The sequence below is a fragment of the Gekko japonicus genome, unplaced genomic scaffold (genome assembly GCF_001447785.1).
Source record: "Gekko japonicus isolate JY-2015 unplaced genomic scaffold, Gekko_japonicus_V1.1 scaffold456, whole genome shotgun sequence".
Taxonomy (NCBI): Eukaryota; Metazoa; Chordata; class Lepidosauria; order Squamata; family Gekkonidae; genus Gekko; species Gekko japonicus.
The window spans coordinates 1,004,169-1,025,807 of NW_015170902.1; the positions used below are offsets into that span (position 1 = coordinate 1,004,169).

General features: G+C 47.4%; 1 protein-coding gene across 1 annotated transcript in view; it reads left to right on the plus strand.

Annotated features, from left to right (window-relative positions):
• Positions 1-21,639, plus strand: part of MAP3K6 (mitogen-activated protein kinase kinase kinase 6) — a 100,255-nt gene that overhangs the window by 49,331 nt on the left and 29,285 nt on the right. Inside the window, exons 6-16 of the mRNA XM_015418605.1 lie at positions 2,035-2,141; positions 2,836-3,006; positions 4,408-4,520; positions 6,025-6,184; positions 9,949-10,099; positions 11,493-11,600; positions 12,471-12,520; positions 16,615-16,710; positions 18,520-18,598; positions 18,931-19,064; positions 19,248-19,375. Coding sequence (XP_015274091.1) covers positions 2,035-2,141; positions 2,836-3,006; positions 4,408-4,520; positions 6,025-6,184; positions 9,949-10,099; positions 11,493-11,600; positions 12,471-12,520; positions 16,615-16,710; positions 18,520-18,598; positions 18,931-19,064; positions 19,248-19,375 — 1,297 coding nt within the window. The remainder of the gene's footprint in view (positions 1-2,034; positions 2,142-2,835; positions 3,007-4,407; positions 4,521-6,024; positions 6,185-9,948; positions 10,100-11,492; positions 11,601-12,470; positions 12,521-16,614; positions 16,711-18,519; positions 18,599-18,930; positions 19,065-19,247; positions 19,376-21,639) is intronic.

Consider the following 21,639-nt stretch of genomic DNA (forward strand, 5'->3'; position numbering starts at 1 on the left):
TTAGATCAATCTGATACCATATATATATATTTTAGAAATGATTTGGAAAATATTTGAACACCTTGTCTTAAAATACTTTATTCATCATGTTAAAATAAAACGTTCCATAATCAATTTTTTTTCCTTTTCTTTTCTCAATTTTTCCAATTTTTTGGAAAAAAACAAAAAAGCTTCGGGAAAAAAACGGGGGGAAATCGTTTCCCCCCCGAATTTTTCTGGTTTTTTTCTGGGCCTTCACATCTCTAGCCCAGTAACAGTGGCACAGTTGCACACAATGACTTTAATTGGTGAAATGAACAGTATGGGAGAAGACGGGCCTTCAGGTGCCCCCGTCCCAAGGTGAGCGCCAGGGCTTGGAATTGTGCCTGGTAACAAACAGGCAGCCATAGCAGATCTTTCCCTGTTTCCAGCCTCCAACAGCAATCTGGCTGCTGCATTTAGGATGGGTTGAAGTTTCTGAGCAGTATTCAGAGATCTAACCTGGATCGCCATAGCCAAATCATACTTTTTAAGGAAAGCCATCATTGATGCATCAGTTGAAGCTAATGAAAGGTGCTATGTGGCCTGCACGCCCCTGGGTCTCCAACTGTAGGCTAGGATCCAGCAGCATCCCCCAAGCTACAGATCTGCTATTTCAGGTACAGTTATTGTACTTTTTTATAAAGTTTTTTATTTTTCAGAAAGAATAAAGAGACAGAGAATAACATATACAGGAAAGAAAAGTCGACAAACAATAAGCCTAAAGTCCGTACTCATTACTTTCGCTTACATTTGTCTAAATGGAATCTATCCTGTATACACATGTTTCATTTTTTAGTTTTCATGTTGAGAGCTTATAACCTGTTTTTAAGGTTTCTTAAGATAGCCCTCCAACCATTTGTAAACTCTTGCCCAATTCTTTTCAAAGGTTTCTTCTTGTTTTTCTTGTAGTTGTAAAGTCAGTTTATCCATTTCTGCTGTTTCCAATAATTTGTAGATTGTTTCTTCTTTTGATGGGACTTCTTCCTTCTTCCAATATTTGGCATATAAAATTCTAGACCTAGTTAGTACATGCATGAGTATATATGTATCTGGTTTCTTAAATGTCTCTGGTACTATATTTAATAAAAACAGTTCTGGTACAAATTGAACAGTTATATCTAATATCTTTTGCAATATCTCATGAATCCATATCCTATTTTTTTTTGGCAACTTTGCATGTCCACCACATGTGAAAAAATGAACCGGTTTTTTGTTTACATTTCCAGCAATCATTCAACATATTTGGGTACCATTTAGCTAGATTTTCTGGTGTCACGGGTACAGTTCTTGTAAAGGAACTACATTAGCCTGGGTGAAACTGGGTTTGATTTTACATTGCAAGGGTGTTCAAATATACCCTTTTCCGTTGCTTTCTATTTTCTTATGTGGGGGAGCCTTTTCATTTCACTTGTTGCCAATTGTTCCTCATTTGTCTGGCTTTTTTACACAATTTTTATGCAATTGACACACACATAGAACTGGCATCGCTTTGAACGAGAACACCTCTTTCCAGTTTTGTTACTATGGTCAGGGGAGGAAAGACCACTGTGTTTTAGTTCTGAGTAGTGAGATCCCATGTTAGAAACTTTCAAATGGAAACAGTAGAGCTTTCCAGACATTACAGTCCTGCATACCAGGAGCCTACTGACCACGCATGTCAGGTGTGCGCATTACTCGCAGTCTTCCCAATATGCACAATCACAGTGTACTGTGAACAGCCTCAGCATGCGCAAACTGACTGCTGGATTTTCCAGGGTTTGCATTCACAAACAGCAATATTGTATACGCATGGTAAATACATGCATTGCCCCTGGTCATACACCATGGCAACAGTGTGCATGGGTTAGGGTCATGGATAGTACATGCTCCGATTACATGCAGTTCACAGCTCCCAGTATGTGTGATTATAATGCGCAAACAGGGACAGGGTATCCACAAAATCCAGTAACATCCCTGGTCTAGAGGATGACTGTGTGTTTCGTGCAAGGCAGCTTCTCTTGATATCCCCTTCAGGATTTTGATGCCATCATCGTTCTGGTGGAGACCTTGCAGACCCTGCCCACTTGCAACATCGCTGAGCAACACAACATCTGCTTCCACTACGCCTTTGCTCTTGACAGGTGAGGAACATTGCTGAGCTGGGCAGGTTGAAGTTATTTTGTTTCCTCGGGCTAGGTCCGTGCCAGCACTGGTCAGCCAGGAGTGGATCTCTGTGGGCTCCCTGTGCCAACGTCAGGTTTTGAGGGGCCTCTGAGCTTGGGTGGCTTGGCCAAAGAACCAGCCCAGCTTTGTCCCCAGTCCCAGAGATCTCCATGGCTCCCCGGGCCTAGAGGCATGAAATCCTTCTAGACGAGGGTATCAGGACAGCTGTTCCCCTTAAGAAGGATTGATTGTTTGTCTTCTGTGTTGCTGTGTGATGGCCCTGTCCGGGGGTCAGTACTGTGGGGCACCAGGCAAAGCCTGCACCCCAGGAAGGGGACCCACTGCCAACACCTGGAGCCTTTCAGCCTCTCCTCTTGCCGTTGCTGTGTGTTGCTCGCCATATTTGAGGGAGTGTGCAGGCAGAGGAGCCACGAGAAGGCGCTGCTCACAGCCTCTGTTTCTCCTTCCGGGGGGCATAGTGCTAATCGGGCCCACAGCCAGGGACGGGGGGGGGGGGGTATGACTGTTAGCAGCAAAGCAGGCGGCTCACTCAGGGGCAGGGGAGAACCCACTTGAGAGCATTTTGCTCAAAGGCCCCTCAAACTCTGAAGCTGGCACTGGCTGGCTCTTTATGTCCCTTTTATGCTGAGCATTTGTGCAATGTATTTGCAGGCGGAACCAGCCCAGTGACCGCCAGAAGGCGCTCTCTGTTCTTCTGCCACTGGTGGAAAGGCCTGAAGGGGTGGCGCCTGACTTGTACTGCATGTGTGGCCGCATCTACAAAGACATGTTCATTGATTCCGGCTTCACAGATGCTGAGAACCGAGATCAGGCTTTTTACTGGTGAGGAAGATCTTTCCAAGACCACTGGTCTTTCCAAGTCAGTATTGTTTGTTCTGACCTGCGGCGGCTCTCCAGGATCTGCCGTGAAGGACTTTCACATCACCTCCTACCTGGTCCTTCTAGCTGGAGATGCCCGGGATCGAACCTGGAACCTTCTGCATGCCATGCAGGCGCTCTGTCACTGAGCCATGGTCTCTTCAACCAGTGTATCGATGGTCTGAAAGCACTTGCTGGGCTGTCTTTCCCGCTCACTCCAGACATAAAACAAAATGCATGGATTGCAGTGCAACAAAAGCAAACTTGAAATGATCATCAAGTCGAAAATCACCCCCCACTAGGTCAGCTGTTTACAGAAGACGGGGCCCAAGGTTCAATCCTGTCCTCTGTGCAAGGAGCTCACAGCAGTCTACATGAATCTCCCCTCTTCCAGTGTATTTTTGTAATGATCCTTTAAGGTAGACAAGGCTAACAGACTGAGTGGAGATCAATAAAAGAAAATCCAGCAGCACCTTAAAGACTAACTACATTTGTTTTGGTATGAGCTGTTATGGGTCACAGCTGACTTTGTCAGATAGATATGTGGTGGGAAACCGTACTGAGACATTTTTATGGGAAAAGCTGTGGAGGAGAGGCTTGGTGTAAATCATACTACGCTGACATTTACATTTTCAAGTGTAAATCTCACTGGAAGGGGGAAAGGAAGGAGTTGATGTGGAATGGGTAGGAATGGTGGTCAAAGGCCACCCAGCAAGCTTCCTAACCAAGTATGGATTTGAACCTGGGTCTCTCCAGTCCAAACCTAACACACTAACTACAATGCCACACTGCATGTTGGCTATACATGCAGTAAATGGAAATATCCAAAGGCTATTCAAAAAAGAAATGTTTGACAACCTCTTCCAAACTAGAGAAAGCCTTTCTAACCATTTCGATTAAGGTGGTTCAGAGAGAGGGAGCCACCACAGAAAAGGCCCTTTTAGAAGCCCCAGCAGGCCAAACTTATCAAGGCAAGAAAGGGTTACTCTGAAATACCTATTGACTTTACCTTGATTTGGCTAGGGTTGATATGGAAGAAGGTGGGGTGCCGCAGGAACAGAAAGTCTTCCTTGGGGCCTGCGCTTCTGGGGAGCAGGGATGTTTTCTGGATATCAGTCTCAACATGGCTGAGGGTATGAAGGTGATTCTTAAGGGCGTTTGCCTGGAGTGGCATGCTGTGTAAGTACGTTGCATGGGTAGTGGCCCAGAGTAAATAAACCGCCACGTAAGTGCCATGTCCCAAGTGAGCGCTCTTAATTCAGCTGGTGTCATGTTTAAATCAGGTCCCAATCTTGTGCCAAAGAGTGGAGGAAGCCTTTTCTTAGTTCCTCAATCTGAAGCTTCTTTACACTTTTCACTTTGCAGGTACCACAAGGCCTTCTTAACGGAACCCAGCCTGCATCCCGGGATTAACTCTGTAGTCTTCCTCATGGCTGCTGGGCACAAGTTTGAAACTTCTGTGCAACTCCGGCAGATAGGTGCGCCAGTTTCCTTTTCCTTTTCTCTCACAAGGGGACTACAGGAAAGCAGTGTCAAATATGTGTGAGAAGTAGACATCGCAATCCTTTAAGAAAGGCTGCCAGGTGGTTAACTGGTTAAACAGTCTTTGGCAGTTAAGTCTGAAAGCATGTAACTCTTGTTGACAGCTGTTAAACATCAGCTTGCCCAATTCAATCTCTTCATGCTCGATCCAACAGCATCATGATTGGTAATATCAGGACACATTCAAGTCAAGCAAAATATAAATGAGAGTGGGTTGTGTGTGTGTTTTTCCCCAAGCAGTTCAGCTAATGCAGGTGGAATTTCTACGCTTACAGGCACTTTTGGAATTTTGAGAAAGGGTAGTGGGAACCACCACAACATGGCTAGGGTAAGACCAGTCACAAACTGTTGGGAGTCTCCAAGGCCACACTCCTCGCACAATGGAGGCTGTTGCTTCTGAATAGGTGCTCCTTCAGGTACAGATACAGTCAGGGGTCGTTTCGTAGAAAAAGAGCTAGGGGAACTCATTAGCATAACTCATTAGCATATGCCACACCCCCTGACATCACCAGAAGTGTGTCATAAGGCCACACCCCCTGACATCACCGGAAGTGTGTCATAAGGCCACACACACCTCCCCCAACGGTCCCGGCCGCCGCCGGCCTTGCAGCTCCACTGCCGAGCCCCATGAGGGGCCCGGCGGTGGACCTGCAAGGCCGGCGGGCGTGCAAGGAAGCCCCGCGAAGGCCCTCCCTGGCCCCAGGCAGGCAGGGGTGGGGAGAGGCAGGGAGGAAGCAACTTACCCTCCCTCTTCTCCTGCCTCCTCCTGGGTGAATGAGGGCCGGAAGCAGGGCGGCCGGAAGCAGGGGGCGGGGCTTTGTCATGTGCCCTGCCCTCCGCACCTCACCCGGGGGAACTGCAATCCCCCCCGATCCCCCCCGAAATGACCTCTGGATACAGTGCCTCCTGGCCTCTTCTGAAACATTTCCTGCAGCAAGGGATCTACTCTTTGTTTTGGGGGGGCAGATGTTTGGTTACTGTTTACAAACAGGAGGGGCTCCTCCCAGCTTGCCCCTACAGAGAGGTTTCCAAGCATGTTGACATAAGAAAATCTGTATCTATGACCAAGTCAAAGGGCTCGCAGGCCAAGATGCACCTCCTGGGAGGCACTCATTTTTGAGCCAGAAAGCCATAACATATTTGGGGATTTGCTTGAGAATTCTACCTTCAGTGCTCTCTCTCTAAGCTGTGGAGTCTAGTGTGCAAAAATTCTACTTTGTGAGCTACTGCCATTAAAGTTGTGAGCGAGCGATTTGGCTACTGCATAAATTAGTTGGCTCTGGAGCCGTCCTTCCTGAGCGAAGACAAAAATGTGTGAGCCGGAGGCTAAAAAACCGTGAGCTAGCTCACACTAAATCAGCTTAGAGGGAACAACACTGCCCCCCCACCCTAACAAAATTTGTTTCACCTGTAGAAAAGTCTCTTCTTTTTTCCTCCCAGGTATGAAGCTGAGCTGTGTCCTTGGTCGCAAGGGGTGCTTAGAGAAGATGGAGCATTACTGGGATGTTGGTTTCTACCTGGGTGCAAGTATTCTGGCTGCTGACATGGACAAAATCATTCAAGCCTCAGAGAAACTTTACAAGCTCAACGCCCCTGTTTGGTATGTGGTTGGGAACGTTGGCTCCTCTGGGTGCTGGGTCAAAGACTCTAACTGGATGCTAATACCCTGAGGACAGCAGAAATGAATTGGAATATGAAAAACATCAGTGACCGCAGTTTTTGGAAGGGCACATAATTTCTTTTTTTGTGCTGTAGATCTAATATATAATAGGACAAAGGCCTCTTTTCATGTTACTGAATGATCCTGTGTATCTTCATGGTCTATTTTTTTTTACTGGGAATTAGCGCCAAAAGGTAGTTATAATCATTCTGCAGTTACTTACAGTAGACCCTCACCATTTGTGGAAGATCCGTTCCCAGGATCTTTTTTTTTTCTTTGGCGAAATCTGTGAATGCTGGATATTGGGGGTCAGCTGCCCTGCAGTAGCAAAACCACTCACAAAATGTAACAAGGTAACGATTCCAATGATGGTGTGGAACTTGCTGGAGACTGTAGCAAATAAGTGAGATCATCAAATCCTGGAATGGCAAGGATCTGCTGTGTTCTGATAAATGAGAACCCACTTGATGGAAAGAAGATGGTGACTGGGTAGCGGTGACCCTGTAGTTATGGAATTTACAGTCTTGGGGAAGGTAAAAGCTGTACGTAGTCAGACATATAGGTTGGACTTCAGGAAAGCAAATTGTGACAAACTTGAAGTTATGCTGGGTAGAATCCCATGGTCAGAAATACTTAAGGAGAAGGGAGTTCAAGAGGGATGGGAGTTTCTTAAGAGCAAAATACTGAAGGCACACTCACAAACGATTCCTATGAGAAGGAAAAATGGGAGGGGCCTAAAGAAGCCAAGGTGGCTCCATAACCAGCTTTCTAAAGACTTGAGAAATGGAATTCACATGGAATTCACTGCCACAGGAAGTGGTGGCAGCTACAAGCATGGACGGCTTCAAAAGGGAATTAGATAAGCATATGGAGCAGAGGTCCATCAGTGGCTATTAGCCACAAGGTATAGATAGGGACTCTGGGGCAAGTGATGCTCTGTCTTCTTGGTGCTTGGGGGGGTCAACAGAGGGAGGGCTTCTAATGTCCTGGCCCCACTGGTGGACCTCCTGATGGCACCTGGTATTTCTGGCCACTGTGTGATACAGAGTGTTGGACTGGATGGCCCTTTGGCCTGATCCAACATTGGCGTCTCTTATGTTCTTATGAGAAATTTAAAAAGACTAATTTAGAAAGTGGAAGGTGGGCCTTATAACCAAGGATGAACGTAGCCAAATAACCAGTGCTTGTAGAGAGAGAGTTAGGAAAGCTAAAGCTCACTATGAGCTTAGGCTAGCAAGAGATGCTAGAAACAACAAAAAAGGATTATTTTCTTATGTTCAAAGTAAGAAAAAGAGCAGGGACATGGTAGGCTCATTGTGGGGACAGGAAAGTGGGGACAGGTGATGAAGAGAGGGCAGAACTGCTCAATTCCTACTTTTCCTCAGTCTTTTCATGTGAGGGAAACAGTGCTCAACATGGCAAAAACAGAACACATGATGAGGGAAGGGAGTTGCAGCCTAGGATCGGCAGAGGGGTAGTACATAAACACGTAGTTTCTTTAAATGAAACTAAGTATTTGGGGCCAGATGAACTGCATCCAAGGGTACTAAAAGAACTTGTGGATGTAATTTCTGAGCCTCTGTCCATTATTTTTGAAAATTCTTGGAGAATAGATGAGGTGCCAGAAGATTGGAGGCGGGCAAATGTTTTAGCCATCTTCAAGAAGGGGGGGGGAAGGAGGATCCGGGTAACTACCTGTCCTGGGTCAGAGCAAACTCAGCTGAGACCAATAGGGACGAGACAGAATCACTAACCAGAAGTGCAAAGTTGAGAGTTCAGTCCAAGAGTCACACACAAGGGAAGCCAGCGGAGGATCCAAGAAGGAGAGTCTGAGCAGGTTCAAGAGGCGTAGTCAAGCAGGTCCGGGGTTGAAGCCAAAGGTTTAGGAGTTGCAGACAGGAATAGGCCCCGGTGGTGTGGTTTCGCATCTCCAGAAAATTGATGAATTGCTCCCACACCTACCCCATCTGAAGCCCCATCCTTTATCGGTGGCTCGCAGCTGGGTCTCGTTGCTTGCAAGAGAGCCATCGATTTGGCTCATTAACCTCAGATTTTCCTCTTGAGTTGGCAGTTGCAAGGCAGCGAGGCACACTGGAAGGTATTTAACACGCAATCATTACTCCTTTAGAATCAACTTGTATTTAACACTCAATCATTACTCCTTTAGAATCAACTTTTATTTAACTTTTAAGCATCCAAAGGTTCAGTTTTCATAGAGTTGTTAGGAGCCTTAAAGTCCTGAGTCTTTGAGTGATTCATGTGGTAAAAGAAGCTGAATTTCTCCCGTTTTGTTAGCTATGAGATTACAAACACACACTGGGAGGAGGAGGATAATAGATAACTTTCCCCCGGCAAATGTATCAAAGGAAAGGGAGGCTGTATAGAACTAATCAGGAAGGCTACTTCTAACCAGCTGACTTTAAGGATACTAGAACTATACTTCCCAGGATCCTTTATAAATGTAAGGCTACAGTACAACTTGCTATGCTTTACTATTCTAATCTCTGCTGGGGCAGATGATCTTGACAGGCTGGAAAACTGGGCTAAAAGAAATGTAATGAATTTCAATGGGGATAAACGTAAAGTTGTGCATTTAGGTAGGAAAAATCAAATGCATAATTAGAGGATGGGGGAGACTGGTCTTGGCAGTAGTATGTGCAAAAAGGATCTAGGGGTCTTAGTAGTCCATACACTGAACATGAGTCAGCAGCGTGATGTGGTAGCTAAAAAGGCAAATGCCATTTTGGGTTGTATCAACAGAAGTATAGTGTCCAGATCACGCAAAGTGATGGTATCACTTTATTCTGCTCTGGTTAGACTTCACCTAGAGTATCGTGTTCAGTTTTGGGCACCACAATTTCAGAAGGATATAGACAAGCTGGAACGTGTCCAGAGGAGGGCAACAAAGATGGTGAGGGGTCTGGAGACCAAATCCTATGAGGAAAGGTTGAAGGAGCTGGGTATGTTTAGCCTGGAGAGGAGATGACTGAGAGGTGATAAGGTAACCGTCTTCAAGTACTTGAAGGGCTGTCATATAGACGATGGTGTGGAGTTGATTTGTGTTGCCCCAGAAGGTCGGACCAGAACCAACAGGTTGCAATTAAATCAGAAGAGTTTTTGGCTAAACATTAGGAAGAACTTCCTGATAGTTAGAGTGGTTCCTCAGTGGAACAGGCTTCCCCGGGAGGTGGTACGCTCTCCTTCTTTGGAGGTGTTCAAACAGAGGCTAAATGGTCATCTGTCAGCAATGCTGATTCTGTGAACTTAGGCAGCTCATGAGAGGGAGGGCAGGAAGGGTTGTATCAGTGCTTGGTTCTTGTGGCCCCTCTTACATGCTCAGGGAAATGCTGATCACCACTTTGGGGTCAGGAAGCAATTTTTCTCCAGGCCAGTTTGACTGGAGATCCTGCAGATTTTTTTGTCATCTTCTGGGCATGAAACAGCTGTTGCGGGGGATGTGGGGGGGAGGTATGTGTGAATTTCCTGCCTTGTGCAGGGGGTTAAACTAAATGACCTTAGAGGTCCCTTCCAACTCTATGATTCTATGCCTGCAGATTTTCTTCTATTGCAAGTTAAGCACTATTCAGGGCTTTTAAAAAAGACACAAAATGTGCAGTTTTGCATCAGAGAAGTGGAAGCCTGTCTGAGATAAGCTATTCAAGAGAGCATTTCTCTTTCTCTCTTCCTTCCCCTGCCCACCCCAGGTACCTGAATTCCATCAAGGAGACATACACCATATACAGTCACTTCAAGACTCCTTCAGACATATGGTCACCCAAACAGGAGCTGGTGGATTTCTGGTTGGGATTCTTGATGGAGTCATGCCAGACCTTTGTTTCCACAGAGCAATGCCCGGTACGTTGGGATGCTGAGAACTTTCAGCAAAAATGTTCGGCAGGTGAACTGACTTTCTCATCAGCCATGAGCACTCATGAACAGAGCCTCAGATCAGCCTCGTCTTGCATTTGCTGTTCAGCCCCCAACTTGAGCAGTGTGCCAAGTAGCTTTGTGGCTATGTGGTAGCTGTGGTGGTGGAATTCCACGTCTGTCTGTCTGCCTTGCAGCCAGATTTTCTCCTGAGCTGTGGGTGAAATCGATTTCCCCCCGGGTCATGGAAGGCTGGGTCAGGCAACTAAATGATGCCAGGGTGTGGCTGAAAATCATTGGGCTGTGCAGAAACACGAATGTGCAAACTGCCGCTGATCCAGATGGAGACAGCCAAACACACAATAAGAATTTTTGAAAAATTACAGTATGGATTTCAAGATGGCTGTTTTCAGTCTGGTTTCTAGTCCTGAATCCTGCAAATATAAATGGATTCTATTTAGCCTGAGGAAATTGGTTGGGATTTCTGGGGCTTAGTTAGGTTATCAGTACCCTCTGTAGCTTCTTCTGCCTCCTCAGTACTAGAAAAAGCAGAATAATGGATGTAAGATAAATGTAAGTTAAATTGCGTGGGCAATGCTAATTGCAGATTTTTGAGGTGGGGTCAGGATTTCTGGAGGTTAGGGTAGGAAAAGTTGTCTGCCCGCCCACGCTGTGGGTTCTGGCTGTCACTGCAAAGTCACTGCAAAACTGGTTGCTCTTACAGAGCTGAGTGTGTTTTCAGCTTGGGAGGTGAACCCTTTTGATTTCTGGTTTCCCACCTGCCCATCTTTCAGAACTTCAGCCCTGTATACACCACAGTCTTCCACACCTGATAGCAGCTACACGCGGGGATGCTGTACCTGGGCTCAGGCTCCTACCGTTTCAACCCTCTGCCAGGACAGTCTTTCAGAGCACAGTTTTCTTCCTTGGGTGAAGACACACACACAGTATTTATTAACTGTGTGGCTGACCCACAAGCCCTCTCATTACATGGCATCCAAATGTCGCTGGGGAGAACAGCCAGAGTACCAGGGGAAGGGTTAAGCACCCACCCACCCCTCACTGTTTCTCCACTTGCAAATAACTCCCATCCCCAAAGACACTTTGAGGTAGAAAAGTGGTCACACAGCTAACCTCCTGGGTTCAGATCCCCACTCTGAACGACCGTGGGCCAGTCTCTCTGTGTCTAACCTGCCTTGCAGGGTTGTTGTGAGGTTAAAGCAGAGGAGGGGAGCAGTGCTTCCAAGAATTCCTTCCGGGACTAACCCCCACTGCATTCCATGATACGGGAGAATCCCACTGGTTGTTGCCGCAGGGGATGAGAGGCTGTGCAGGGCCTGCTGGGGCTTGGTCTTCATGTTCTGTGCGCCTTCATTGGCAGGTGCTGATCTTAGAGCTGGCCAGAGTGCTGCAGCCCTCCCAGCTCAGCGTCTGCAACACAGAAGGCGAGAGGTCCGTGACGTTGACCCACGTCTGCTCCCTGGAGGAGGTATGTCCAGGATAGCGTAGCGCAGGGGCGGGCAGACCCCGGTCTCTGTGCCAAATGGTGACCAGGCTTTCTGCTCAGCACAGAGTTCTCTGCCCATGCAACTGAAGCAAGACCCTGAGATGCTGAAAGCATTACTGGATCTGGTGGGTTGGAAAAGACAAGGCATGTCTTGGGTCTGTCATTGCCCTCTGGGCCCACACATCCAACCTCTGGGTCCCACGTGTGTTCCTAAGGTGCTGGCAGTACCACTGGGGTGCAGCTTTCTCCCAGCGTGTCTGAAAAAAATCTCTTTCTCACTCTCCTTACTTTTGCCTTTGCTAGGTCAGGAGCACCTTCACAAGTAAACGTGGGTGGGTTTTGTTGTTTGCTTGTTTTTGCGCTTGTGCCCAGAAAAGTTGCCTACTCCTGATTTTGTGGGGAGGTGGGGGGGGGGTCTCTTCCGGTTACCAGTTTGGTGTAGTGATTAAGTGTGCGGACTCTAATCTGGGAGAACTGGGTTTGATTCCCCACTCCTCCACTTGCACCTGGCTGGATGACCTTGGGCAAGCCATAGTTCTGATAAGAGCTGTCCTTGAAAAAGAGCAGTTTCTGTCAAGAGCTCTCTCAGCCCCACCTACCTCACAGGGTGTCTGTTGTGGGGAGGGGAAGGGAAAGGAGTTTGTCAGCCACTCAGACACCTTTGGGTAGTGAAAGGTGGGGTATAAATCCAATCTCTTCTTCTCTCTTCTTATCCCTAGTGGTGATAATGACTACTTGGTGCTCACATAGTTGGGGAAGTTCGCTTTTGTTTTGGATTTTTTTTTGGGGGGGAGGCATTGGTTATTGGGGGGGCGTCACTTTATTTTGATTTTTTTTAATTGGTCCCCGCAGGAAGGAATTTCGACCTGGACATTTCCGGCATCTTCCATCCGTGGAGTCAGGTGATAACTTTTTAATGCAGTTGAAATGGCTTGTGTTGGATGACATGCTGGCTTGGTGCTTCTGCCGGCTTGCTTACCTCCTCCTCCCCTGCAAGAGAGGCATGGGAAGGAGGGAGCTGCTGGATCTCTCCTCCAGGCCTTGTTTTCACTGAGGTGCTCAACCTGTCTCTAGGCTGCAATGCTTGAGGCCACACAGGGCGATCTGATGCGCCTCCATTTAAAAATATACCTCTTTGCACACAGAAAATGAGCATCTCAAGGAGAACGTGGCTTTCTATTAAGATCTTTGCCAGCCTTAGGAGCAAAACAGACAAGACACCAGGAGAGCCATGATCAGGTCTTCCCAGCATTTTTGTAATCAGTTACAACTGTGCAGAGCCCTGACTTGGATCAAAGCTGCACAAAAAGGGTTAAGGGGCTGTATCTTTTCCTCTTCGCCCAGAGTAATGAACCAAAACTGGCCCCTCCATATTCTTTAAGTAAAGGTAAAGGTTCCCTTGCTCGAAAGCCAGTCGAATCCGACTCTAGGGTTGCGGTGCTCATCTCCGTTTCAAAGCCGAAGAGCCAGCGCTGTCCGAAGACATTTCCGTGGTCATGTGGCCAGCATGACTAAACACCGAGGCGCACGGAACGCTGTTACCTTCCCACCGAAGTGGTACCTATTTATCTACTTGCAATTTCTTTACAGTGCTTGTATAGGTTTCTGCCCCTCAAGCCTGTCCAGGAACGAGGGGGAAGCCTACACTTTTCAATACATTAAACCAGAATCTCTCAGTATTCTATAATCCCCTCCAGCTCAGAGCAGAGACACAGATCTCTGAGTTGGCATCTGGGACTTAACACACTAGCACCTCCTTCCCAGAGATGCAAACTTTTACCTAGGTAGCAGATGTGGTCAGCGTTCAGGCTGCAAGATTTAGGCTTAGAATTCAGTTACAACCTCAAGACAAGTTAGAAACAAGAATAATATTTTATTCAGCACAGAGTATTGCAATCAGACCATAAGGATTTCAAAACAAGAAAGGCTAGGTCAGTTTGCCTTAACTAAACATTAATAAGTCATAGTTACCACATGCAGGAGCTTCCAAGAGTTCAAGATTGTCCAGTGTGATAATCCAGGTATCACCAAGGGATTTTTAGTAAGAATCCCATCTTTGCACGCCATGTGCTCAGCTCACAAAGCAGTTCTTTGTTCCACCTGGGACAGCATTTCCAGGTGCAATTCAAACAAGTAGAGAGAGAGTAGGAACAGAGAGCTCTCTTCTAAGGGATCAGACAATTAAACCCCAATCTAATCATGACCAGCCGTGGCCATCAGCCAATCAGGAGTAGACAGGGGATGTGCCCATTTCTTATTTGTCATGGGTACAACTAGGCATAGGCTGGGAGTTTGGAAACCACGCCTGCAGTCACATGGCCCCCAACTCCAGCCCGTCCATCGCCTACGTGAGCTTCTGACATGCTGGCTTAGCTTCCAGCATGGAAGTGTGAAGGAATGTGTGGTTATATAGCAGGGCTATAAAGTTTCTCCGGCCAAATGTGCAGGCCATTTGGCTTCAACAGGAAATACAACACAGCATGGTACCAGAACGACATCCCAGGGGAAGGCAGGGGCTTTTAGAAATCAATATTTCTATACAGTGCTTTAAAAAGAAAGATGGGCAAAAAGATAAGTACTCTGTTCCTTCAAAGAAGTCAGGGAAGTGAGCTTTGATTAGCAGAACTATGTGGGAGTGGAGGGGTTAAATCTTCTCCCTGTATGAAAAAGGCTAGGAGAGATCCACCTCTGGCTTGACCCTTAGTTATCTGAGATCTGTTAACTGGCAGTTCCAGGAATTGAAAGGGAGCCTTATGCATAATGCAAAGCATGTGCGCTGCCATTGAACTATAGGCCTTTTGTCTTGCATATACAGGCATGCAACTCTCAATGCTAATAGCATTTGTGTACATTGGCTTTTCATGTTGATTAAGCACATCCCATTTTAGCTACTTCTGCTCCCAAGAGGAGGGGCCCTGGTTCATCTGCTTTGTACACAGAAAGTCCCCAGTACAATCCCTGGCATCTCCACTTAAAAGGATCAGATAGGAGGTAATGTGAAGGACCTCAGTCTCAGATCCTGAAGAGCCGCTGCCAGTCTGAGTAGACGACTGTTCTTGATAGACCACGAGTCTGACTCAGTAGAAAGCAACGTCACAGGTACAGATTGCATCAATTCTGAAATAAGCACTATTCTTCTAAAGGATGACTAAATTTAATACTGGAAGTGATTAATATTTGTAAATTGTATAGTTTGCTCCATGCCAAGAATATGGACCTGGTCACTTCTGCAGTAAGAGCAACAAAACCTGATATTAAACATATTTGTTTAAATAGAACACTGTACATGAATGGAGGATGATGACCTTGCAGAAGATGCACTTGGTTCTCATCATTCAAAGAACAATGCATCCCTCCTAAGGATGGCAGCAGGACAAATGGATTCTGGTGACAGGACAGAACCCAAGTCCTCAGCTGTAGGGAACCAGCCCTTGTGCCCCCACTGAGTTCATTAGGTCAGCAGTTGAATCCAGTCGCTCTTCCAAAATCTTAGCCCCAAAAGGCTGCTACAGGAACAGCTGGATGGTGGGATTTTGCAGAGAGGCTATCCATTTTATTTCTTAAATTTAAAGTATTTGTGTCCCACCGTCAGGGCCGGCTCGAGGTGTTTCTGCGCCCTAGGTGAGCGCAGATGCCAACCTCCCGGTGGGGCCTGAAGACCTCCCAGTTGACTAGTGGCCGGCCGGCCGGCCTTCCCGCACCCTCCCCGTCTCGCCCACTGCCTCTCTCACTTACCCACCACTACGGCCACTGCTGCTCTCCGGCTCCCCTTCACGGCTTCTGCATCCTGCAGGGGAGCCTCCCCCCGCAAGCCAGCCGAGCCGAGGCTCCCCAGTGCAGGGCAGCCGTCAGCAGCTCCTGCTGCTGCAGCGCACCTGGCAGAGGCGGCCCAAGACCCGGCCGGCCTGGAACAGCTGCAGAGCGCCATGGTGGATGGCCACCTTCGGCTGCCTCCTATCAATGGCTGAGCCCAGCCGAAAGCAGCAGCGCTAGCGCCGCCCACGCGTCCGCGCCTCCATCCACAGTGCGAGGCTGGGCGCAGATCTCCGGGGTCAGCGGGGGCTCCCATCCCTGTGGGGAAAGGATGCTGCAGAGCCGGTAAGAGGAGGCCGAGTGGGTTGGCCGGAGGAGGAGGCGGCGGAGGGGGCTCCGGCAAGCGGCTCCCCAGGCAGAGCCCAGACGGAGGGGGGGGAGGATGAGGGGGGAGGCGCAGTTCAGCGCCCCATCCAGAGCTCAGCGGCGGGGGACCCGGGGCTGGGTGGCTACGCAGCTGCTTCGGCAGTGGAGCAGGGGGGAGGTGAACTTCGGTGGCACACTTAGGTGGCACGTGGGCTTTTGGGGGGGGAGGCGAACTTTGGCACCCCATCCAGGGCCTGCCGCCCGCCCCATCCAGGGCCTGGCACTCTATGCGAATGCCTAGTTCGCCTAGCGGGTGATCCGGCCCTGCCTGCCGTACTGTATAAATATCTACACAGCAGCTTGCAGCAATAATAAATAACAATAAAACATTTTAAAAATTAAAATGCACAGCAAAAGCAATTTAGAAATGACAGCAAATTAAAATAGGAAGATTTTAAAATGAGACAGCATAAACTTACAAAGACCCTTTTAAAAACAACACTGGACATAAAGCAGCTGCCATTAACAGAACTATGATAAAACAGGAGAACTCAAAGGCCCAAAATCTAAACACTTGTAGATGTGGCACTAGGTGAGCTTCTGCCACCACTGAGAAGGTCCTGTCTCTGGGGCTTCCTCATCTAGCCTGTGAAAGTGTGTGTGTGGGGGGGGGACACAGAGCAGGGCTTCTGATGGTGACCTTAACTGGTGGGCAAAATCAAGCAGGATGAGAGGCAGGATGCTACCCCTCACAGAAACTCGCCTCATCCCAAACCATGAAGAGCTTAATAGGCTATAACCAATGAGGCAAGGAGGAGGAGCTGCTTCTGTAAAGCACTGATGTCCGGCCTTCGTTTCCACCTTTTTTCCTCACCAGCATCTCCAAATGTGATGAGAGGTGTTGCTTCCTCTATGTACTGCACACAGCCGAGGACTTCCAGTTGTGTTTTCCCACACAGTATCACTGCCGCTGGTGAGTTGGGGGTGCCTACAGGGACAGAGTGTGGGCCAGTGTGATGTTGTGGCAAGTGTTGGACAATGATCTGGGAGAGCCAGGTCCGCATCCTTCCAGGTAAGCTGTTGGGGTGATCTTGGGCTAGTTGCATATTCTCACCTCATAGGGTGGTTATAAGGATGCTATGGGGGAGAGAGAACCATGAAAGCCATTCTGAGCTCCTTGGAGGGCGGGTGGGATTAGGGCGACCTCATATCCTCTGGCAAGGCTACTTCCAGATGGCACTGATTCTGCATTTATTACTGCTGTGTTGACAGTGGAGCACCCATGTGGGTGTTTTCTGTACAGTTTCCTCTTGTCAGTTGCCTGTATCCCTGCATCTCCCCCCCCCCCATTTCACCACTGGAGGTCTGTTTTGAGGGCATTTTTAAAAAATGGCAATTGCTGTAGCATTATGATCCTATAGCAATACCTGGGGCTTTTTTTTGTCAGGACTCACAGCCAAACAACAGAGCACACGCTTCCAAGAAAGGTTTTACTTTATTGTTAGTACTATGGTTCCAGTAACATGGTCACTGTTAGGAATGACGAATATAGAACAAGCGTATAGTGATATAGAGGATTCAACAGGTCCCCCCACCCACCTGCGAGCCAATCGGCCCGTTTCCCACGGGCGGGAAGGAATAACCGATGGTCGAGGCTGAGAAACGGAACTAGTCTCACGGTTAAAGTGGAGACACACTACACAGACAGGAATACAAGGTCAGCGATAACGATGAGCGAGGAAGAGGGAAGGAGTGTGGCACCAACTTGTACAGAGGTTCGGCAGGCAAACTCCAGGCCTATAAACCGTATGGCGGCAGCCTAGCTGACATTTTTAACCCTTCAAAAAAGCCCTCTGGTGGCACAGCAGGGAAAATTGCATCTGTAAAGGGCTGATGGGATGAAAATGTTGCTGTTGTGAGTGGGGCCCTTGAAACTGCACACTGTCCAGAAGGCATGGCGTTCTTTCAGAAATGATAATAGAAAACCAGGTTTCATGAAAGGAGAGCATGACAAGGAAAAAGAACAAAGGACAAATAAAACACGCTGTTGTGTGGATTTGTTGTTGTTCAGTCGCACAGTCGAGTCCGACCCTTCAAAAAACAACCAACGACCAGCATTATACTTTGGAAGTCAAGATGGAGAAAAACATCTGTGGAAGCCACCAATGTCTCAGTTTTCCCTCATGGGAAAACTGAGAGGTTTTTGTAGGACCGATCTGGAAGCTGATTCATATGTTACAGCTCTAAGTAACACGGACCCATGTTGTGAAAATAAGTGAAAACGAATTATATACAACATGGAATAAATGAATGGAATGGAACAAAAGGATTGTTGAGGGACTTAGTGTTGGATATGGTAAATCTGCATGCAAGAGGATCGGGGGGGGGGGAAGGGGGAAAGAGAATTCTCTGCTCGAGTACACTTGGCAGTTGGCCCCACCCTCTGATGGGTTAGTTGTTGAGCCTCTTTGGCTGTTGCTTGCCTTCTGTTTCATTATATAGGACCTCTTTTTCTCTCTCTCTTACCTGGGCTTGGAGCTGTAGCAAGCTAACCTTTTTGAAGTTAATCTGTTCACAATAAGTTAAATGTACCTACATGAATATGTCATGTAAGATATGCTTCTATTTTTGTAAGTAAAATTTCTTTCTCTTGTTACCATTGGAGTCAGATCATCTTTGTAATTTGTTTGAACAGCATTTTCCCCTTAACCGTGGAGAACTGGGGATACTGCGAAAAGCTTCTGTGCTTCCAAGGCCTTTTCTTCCTTCTCTGCCATCTTAGGTTTTGTGAATTGGTCCGTTCTTTCATATCAGAAGCAGGCGAGGAAGGTAACAGCTGCAGCTCCCCAGAGGAGCTAGAGGTGAGTTGGGGCAAGGGGAGAGAGGGGGCATCAGGGTGTAACTTAGAACTAATATAACCAGCAGGCCCTTTTTTGGGTTACCCATGCCTAATCTAAAGGCCTAGAAAAAATCCTGTCTTGCCTGGCTTTGTGGTCCCCTAGGCTGACCAGGGCCCTGCATCGCATCTCTCAGCAGCCTGGAGTGTGCGTTCTTTCAAGACTGTGAATTGGACCCCAGCTTTCTTAGGGCCTAGCAGGCATGCTGATTGTTCCTATTGCAGGGCAGGACAGGGCAGAAGTTCCAGAAAGGTTTTCCAGGCGTCTCCCTAATCCTTCATTTTTGGCTTCTGCAGTATGATTATGAATACACGGAATCAGGCGACAGGGTGATTCTGGGCAAGGGCACCTATGGGGTGGTCTATGCTGGGCGAGACCTCAGCAATCAAGTGCGCATCGCCATCAAGGAGATTCCAGAGCGGGACAGCAGGTAGGGAACATCTGGTGGGTAAATGACACAGGTGGGCAGCAGACACAGGAATTAGGGCTGCCTTCACATGGGATCTGAGGGGTCTGAGGTTATTCATGAGAGGTCTGGCCAAGCTTTGAAGGGGCAGCCAATTCCCATACTTGTCACGGCCCTCTTTTGCTAATTGGGTCTGCTGCTCTTCAGGTACTCACAGCCCCTGCACGAAGAGATTGCTCTCCATAAGCGTCTGAAGCACAAGAACATTGTCCGGTATCTGGGCTCCATCAGCCAAGGTGGCTTCCTCAAGATCTTTATGGAGGAGGTACCTGGAGGTGAGATGCTGAAAATGCAGTCTTGAGTGTGGTGGATTCGAGTGGGTAGATCAGGCTGAGAAGAAACAGAGGGAGAGCAGAAGAGGAGTAGGAGCTAGAATTCCTGACTCCCCAGCACTGGATCAGGACTGGATAGCATTCAAGCATGGAAGCTACGATTAAGTAGGACCCGTGCATGGGGAAAGGAATATGGGCATACTTGTTGGCCCAGGCTGTTAAGTCCACAATATAGGGTATTGATGTCAGTTTCAGAAACAAAATAGAACATTTTCCCTCATGAGAATTATATGTATGGGATGGGCTCGGTTGTAGTCAGAGAAGAATGGAGGGAAGAAGAACACTCTGGCTCCTTTGGAGAAAGATGAAGATGAGGATGTGTGAGAGAACCACTTAAAATTCAGCATTCAGAAACGTCAGCAACAAAAACCATCCACCATTAAAAGCCCACCAAAGTCTTGAGTAAATAAGATTATTTTCACTTGATATCTAAAAAAAAATAGAGAATGGGCCAGGTGGATCTCTTTGGGAAGCAGATTCTTCAGGTAGGGTGCTAACACAGAGAAGGCCCTGTCCCTTGTAGCCAGTCTGGGGTCACCCAGAGCAGGGTCTCAACAAATGATATTCATCAACAGATGATGTTCAACCAGGACATATCTGTAGAGCCCAGAGCTGCTACCCAAAGTGCTGTCTATTGTATAGAGTGGGAAATTAGCTTTAATGAGTCAGAGCAAGAGGGGGCAAGTAGCGAAAATCTCCACCAAAGTTTACAGGAATCCTTCCCACAGGGAACTCTCAAATAAACCAAGCTGTTTAACTAATAGTATTTTTATTGAAAAATAAAAAAGAGCTAAAACACAGATATAAGCACACTGTGAAACACACATACAAGAGCTAAGAGAAAATAAAGGGCATAGTGGGGGAAATAGTAGTTTAGGATGGGTGATATTTACCAGTCTCGTAGATTCGGGTCTGAGGAGGAGAGAAGCAACTAGCACTTGATGTGAGGCTAACTTTGAGAAACCCACACACAGAGAATGAAGATGGGTGCATGCGTGTATTTATAGGAAAAATGTTTCCTAAGGCAATATAAAAGGTTTGTCCCAAGAGCAAATGACTTGATGTGTTTACTGAAATGTTCCCAAAGATTGGAACAAATGCTTAATGGTTCTCCCAGCAGATCAAAGAATTGATCAAAGCTTGATTGTTTTCCCAGAGCTGATAATATGCTGTTGATGACCCTCAATGTGCAGGATGGGGAGAAACTTCCAGGTGTTATAAATACGCTACCAAGAGTAAATGTGTTAAAGGGGAAGCTGGGTCAGGGATGAAAGAGGTTAAGTTCAAAGTAAGATCCTGTTTTCCTGAGAAACCCATTGTTATAAATTATGCATTGCTTTAGGATGAAGGAGAGTTATCTGCAAGTTAGCCTCTTCCAAATAGTTTCCCAGGCTGATTTCCTGGCTGGCATAGCTTTTTGGGGTCACCTTTGAGCCAGGCAATGTTTTATATGAAACTAGGAATAAGGCCTGTTGTGGAAATAAATACAACAAGCTTTAGAAAGAGGCTCTGGGCAGGTGCCCTGGCCTTGGGCACTCAGCGTCAATTTGCTGTGGTAACCTCAGCAGAGTATAATGGCACAGAGCTTACCATTTTCTCCAGGGGAACTGATCTCTGCCATCTGAAGAGCAGTTGTAATTCTGAGTGATCTCCAGCACTCCCCTGGAAATGGGCAACAATAGTTCCTCATGAGGAAATGACTGGTTTGGAGGGAGGAGTCTATGGCTTTGTACCTGTCTGAGGTCCCACCCCTTCTCAAACCCCACTCTCTCCAGGCTCCACCCCTCAAATCTCCAGGAATTTCCCAACCCAGAGGGGGCAACCCAGTCAACCATCAACGTACCATTATCTGCCCCTCTGACTTCAGGTTTCCATCTCTTCCCCCCTCCTTGGAGCCTCTACCTAGGAAAACTACAGTCTTTCTCCACAGTGGAGACCCAAGCAGGAGGGAAGTGACCTTAGCAAGGTATAATGACACAGAGTCCACCCTGCAAAGCAGCCATTTTTTCCAGGGGAGCTGATCTCTGTCATCTGGAGAGCAGTTTTAATTCTGAGTGATCTCCAGCCCTCACCTGGAGATTGGCAGCAATGGTTCCCCAGGAGGAAAAGTACAGTCTTTTTCTGCAGTGGAGACCAAAGCAGCTTACATCATTCTCCTCTCCCCCTTTTGATCTGCACAACAACCCTGTGAGGTAGGTATGGTCCGA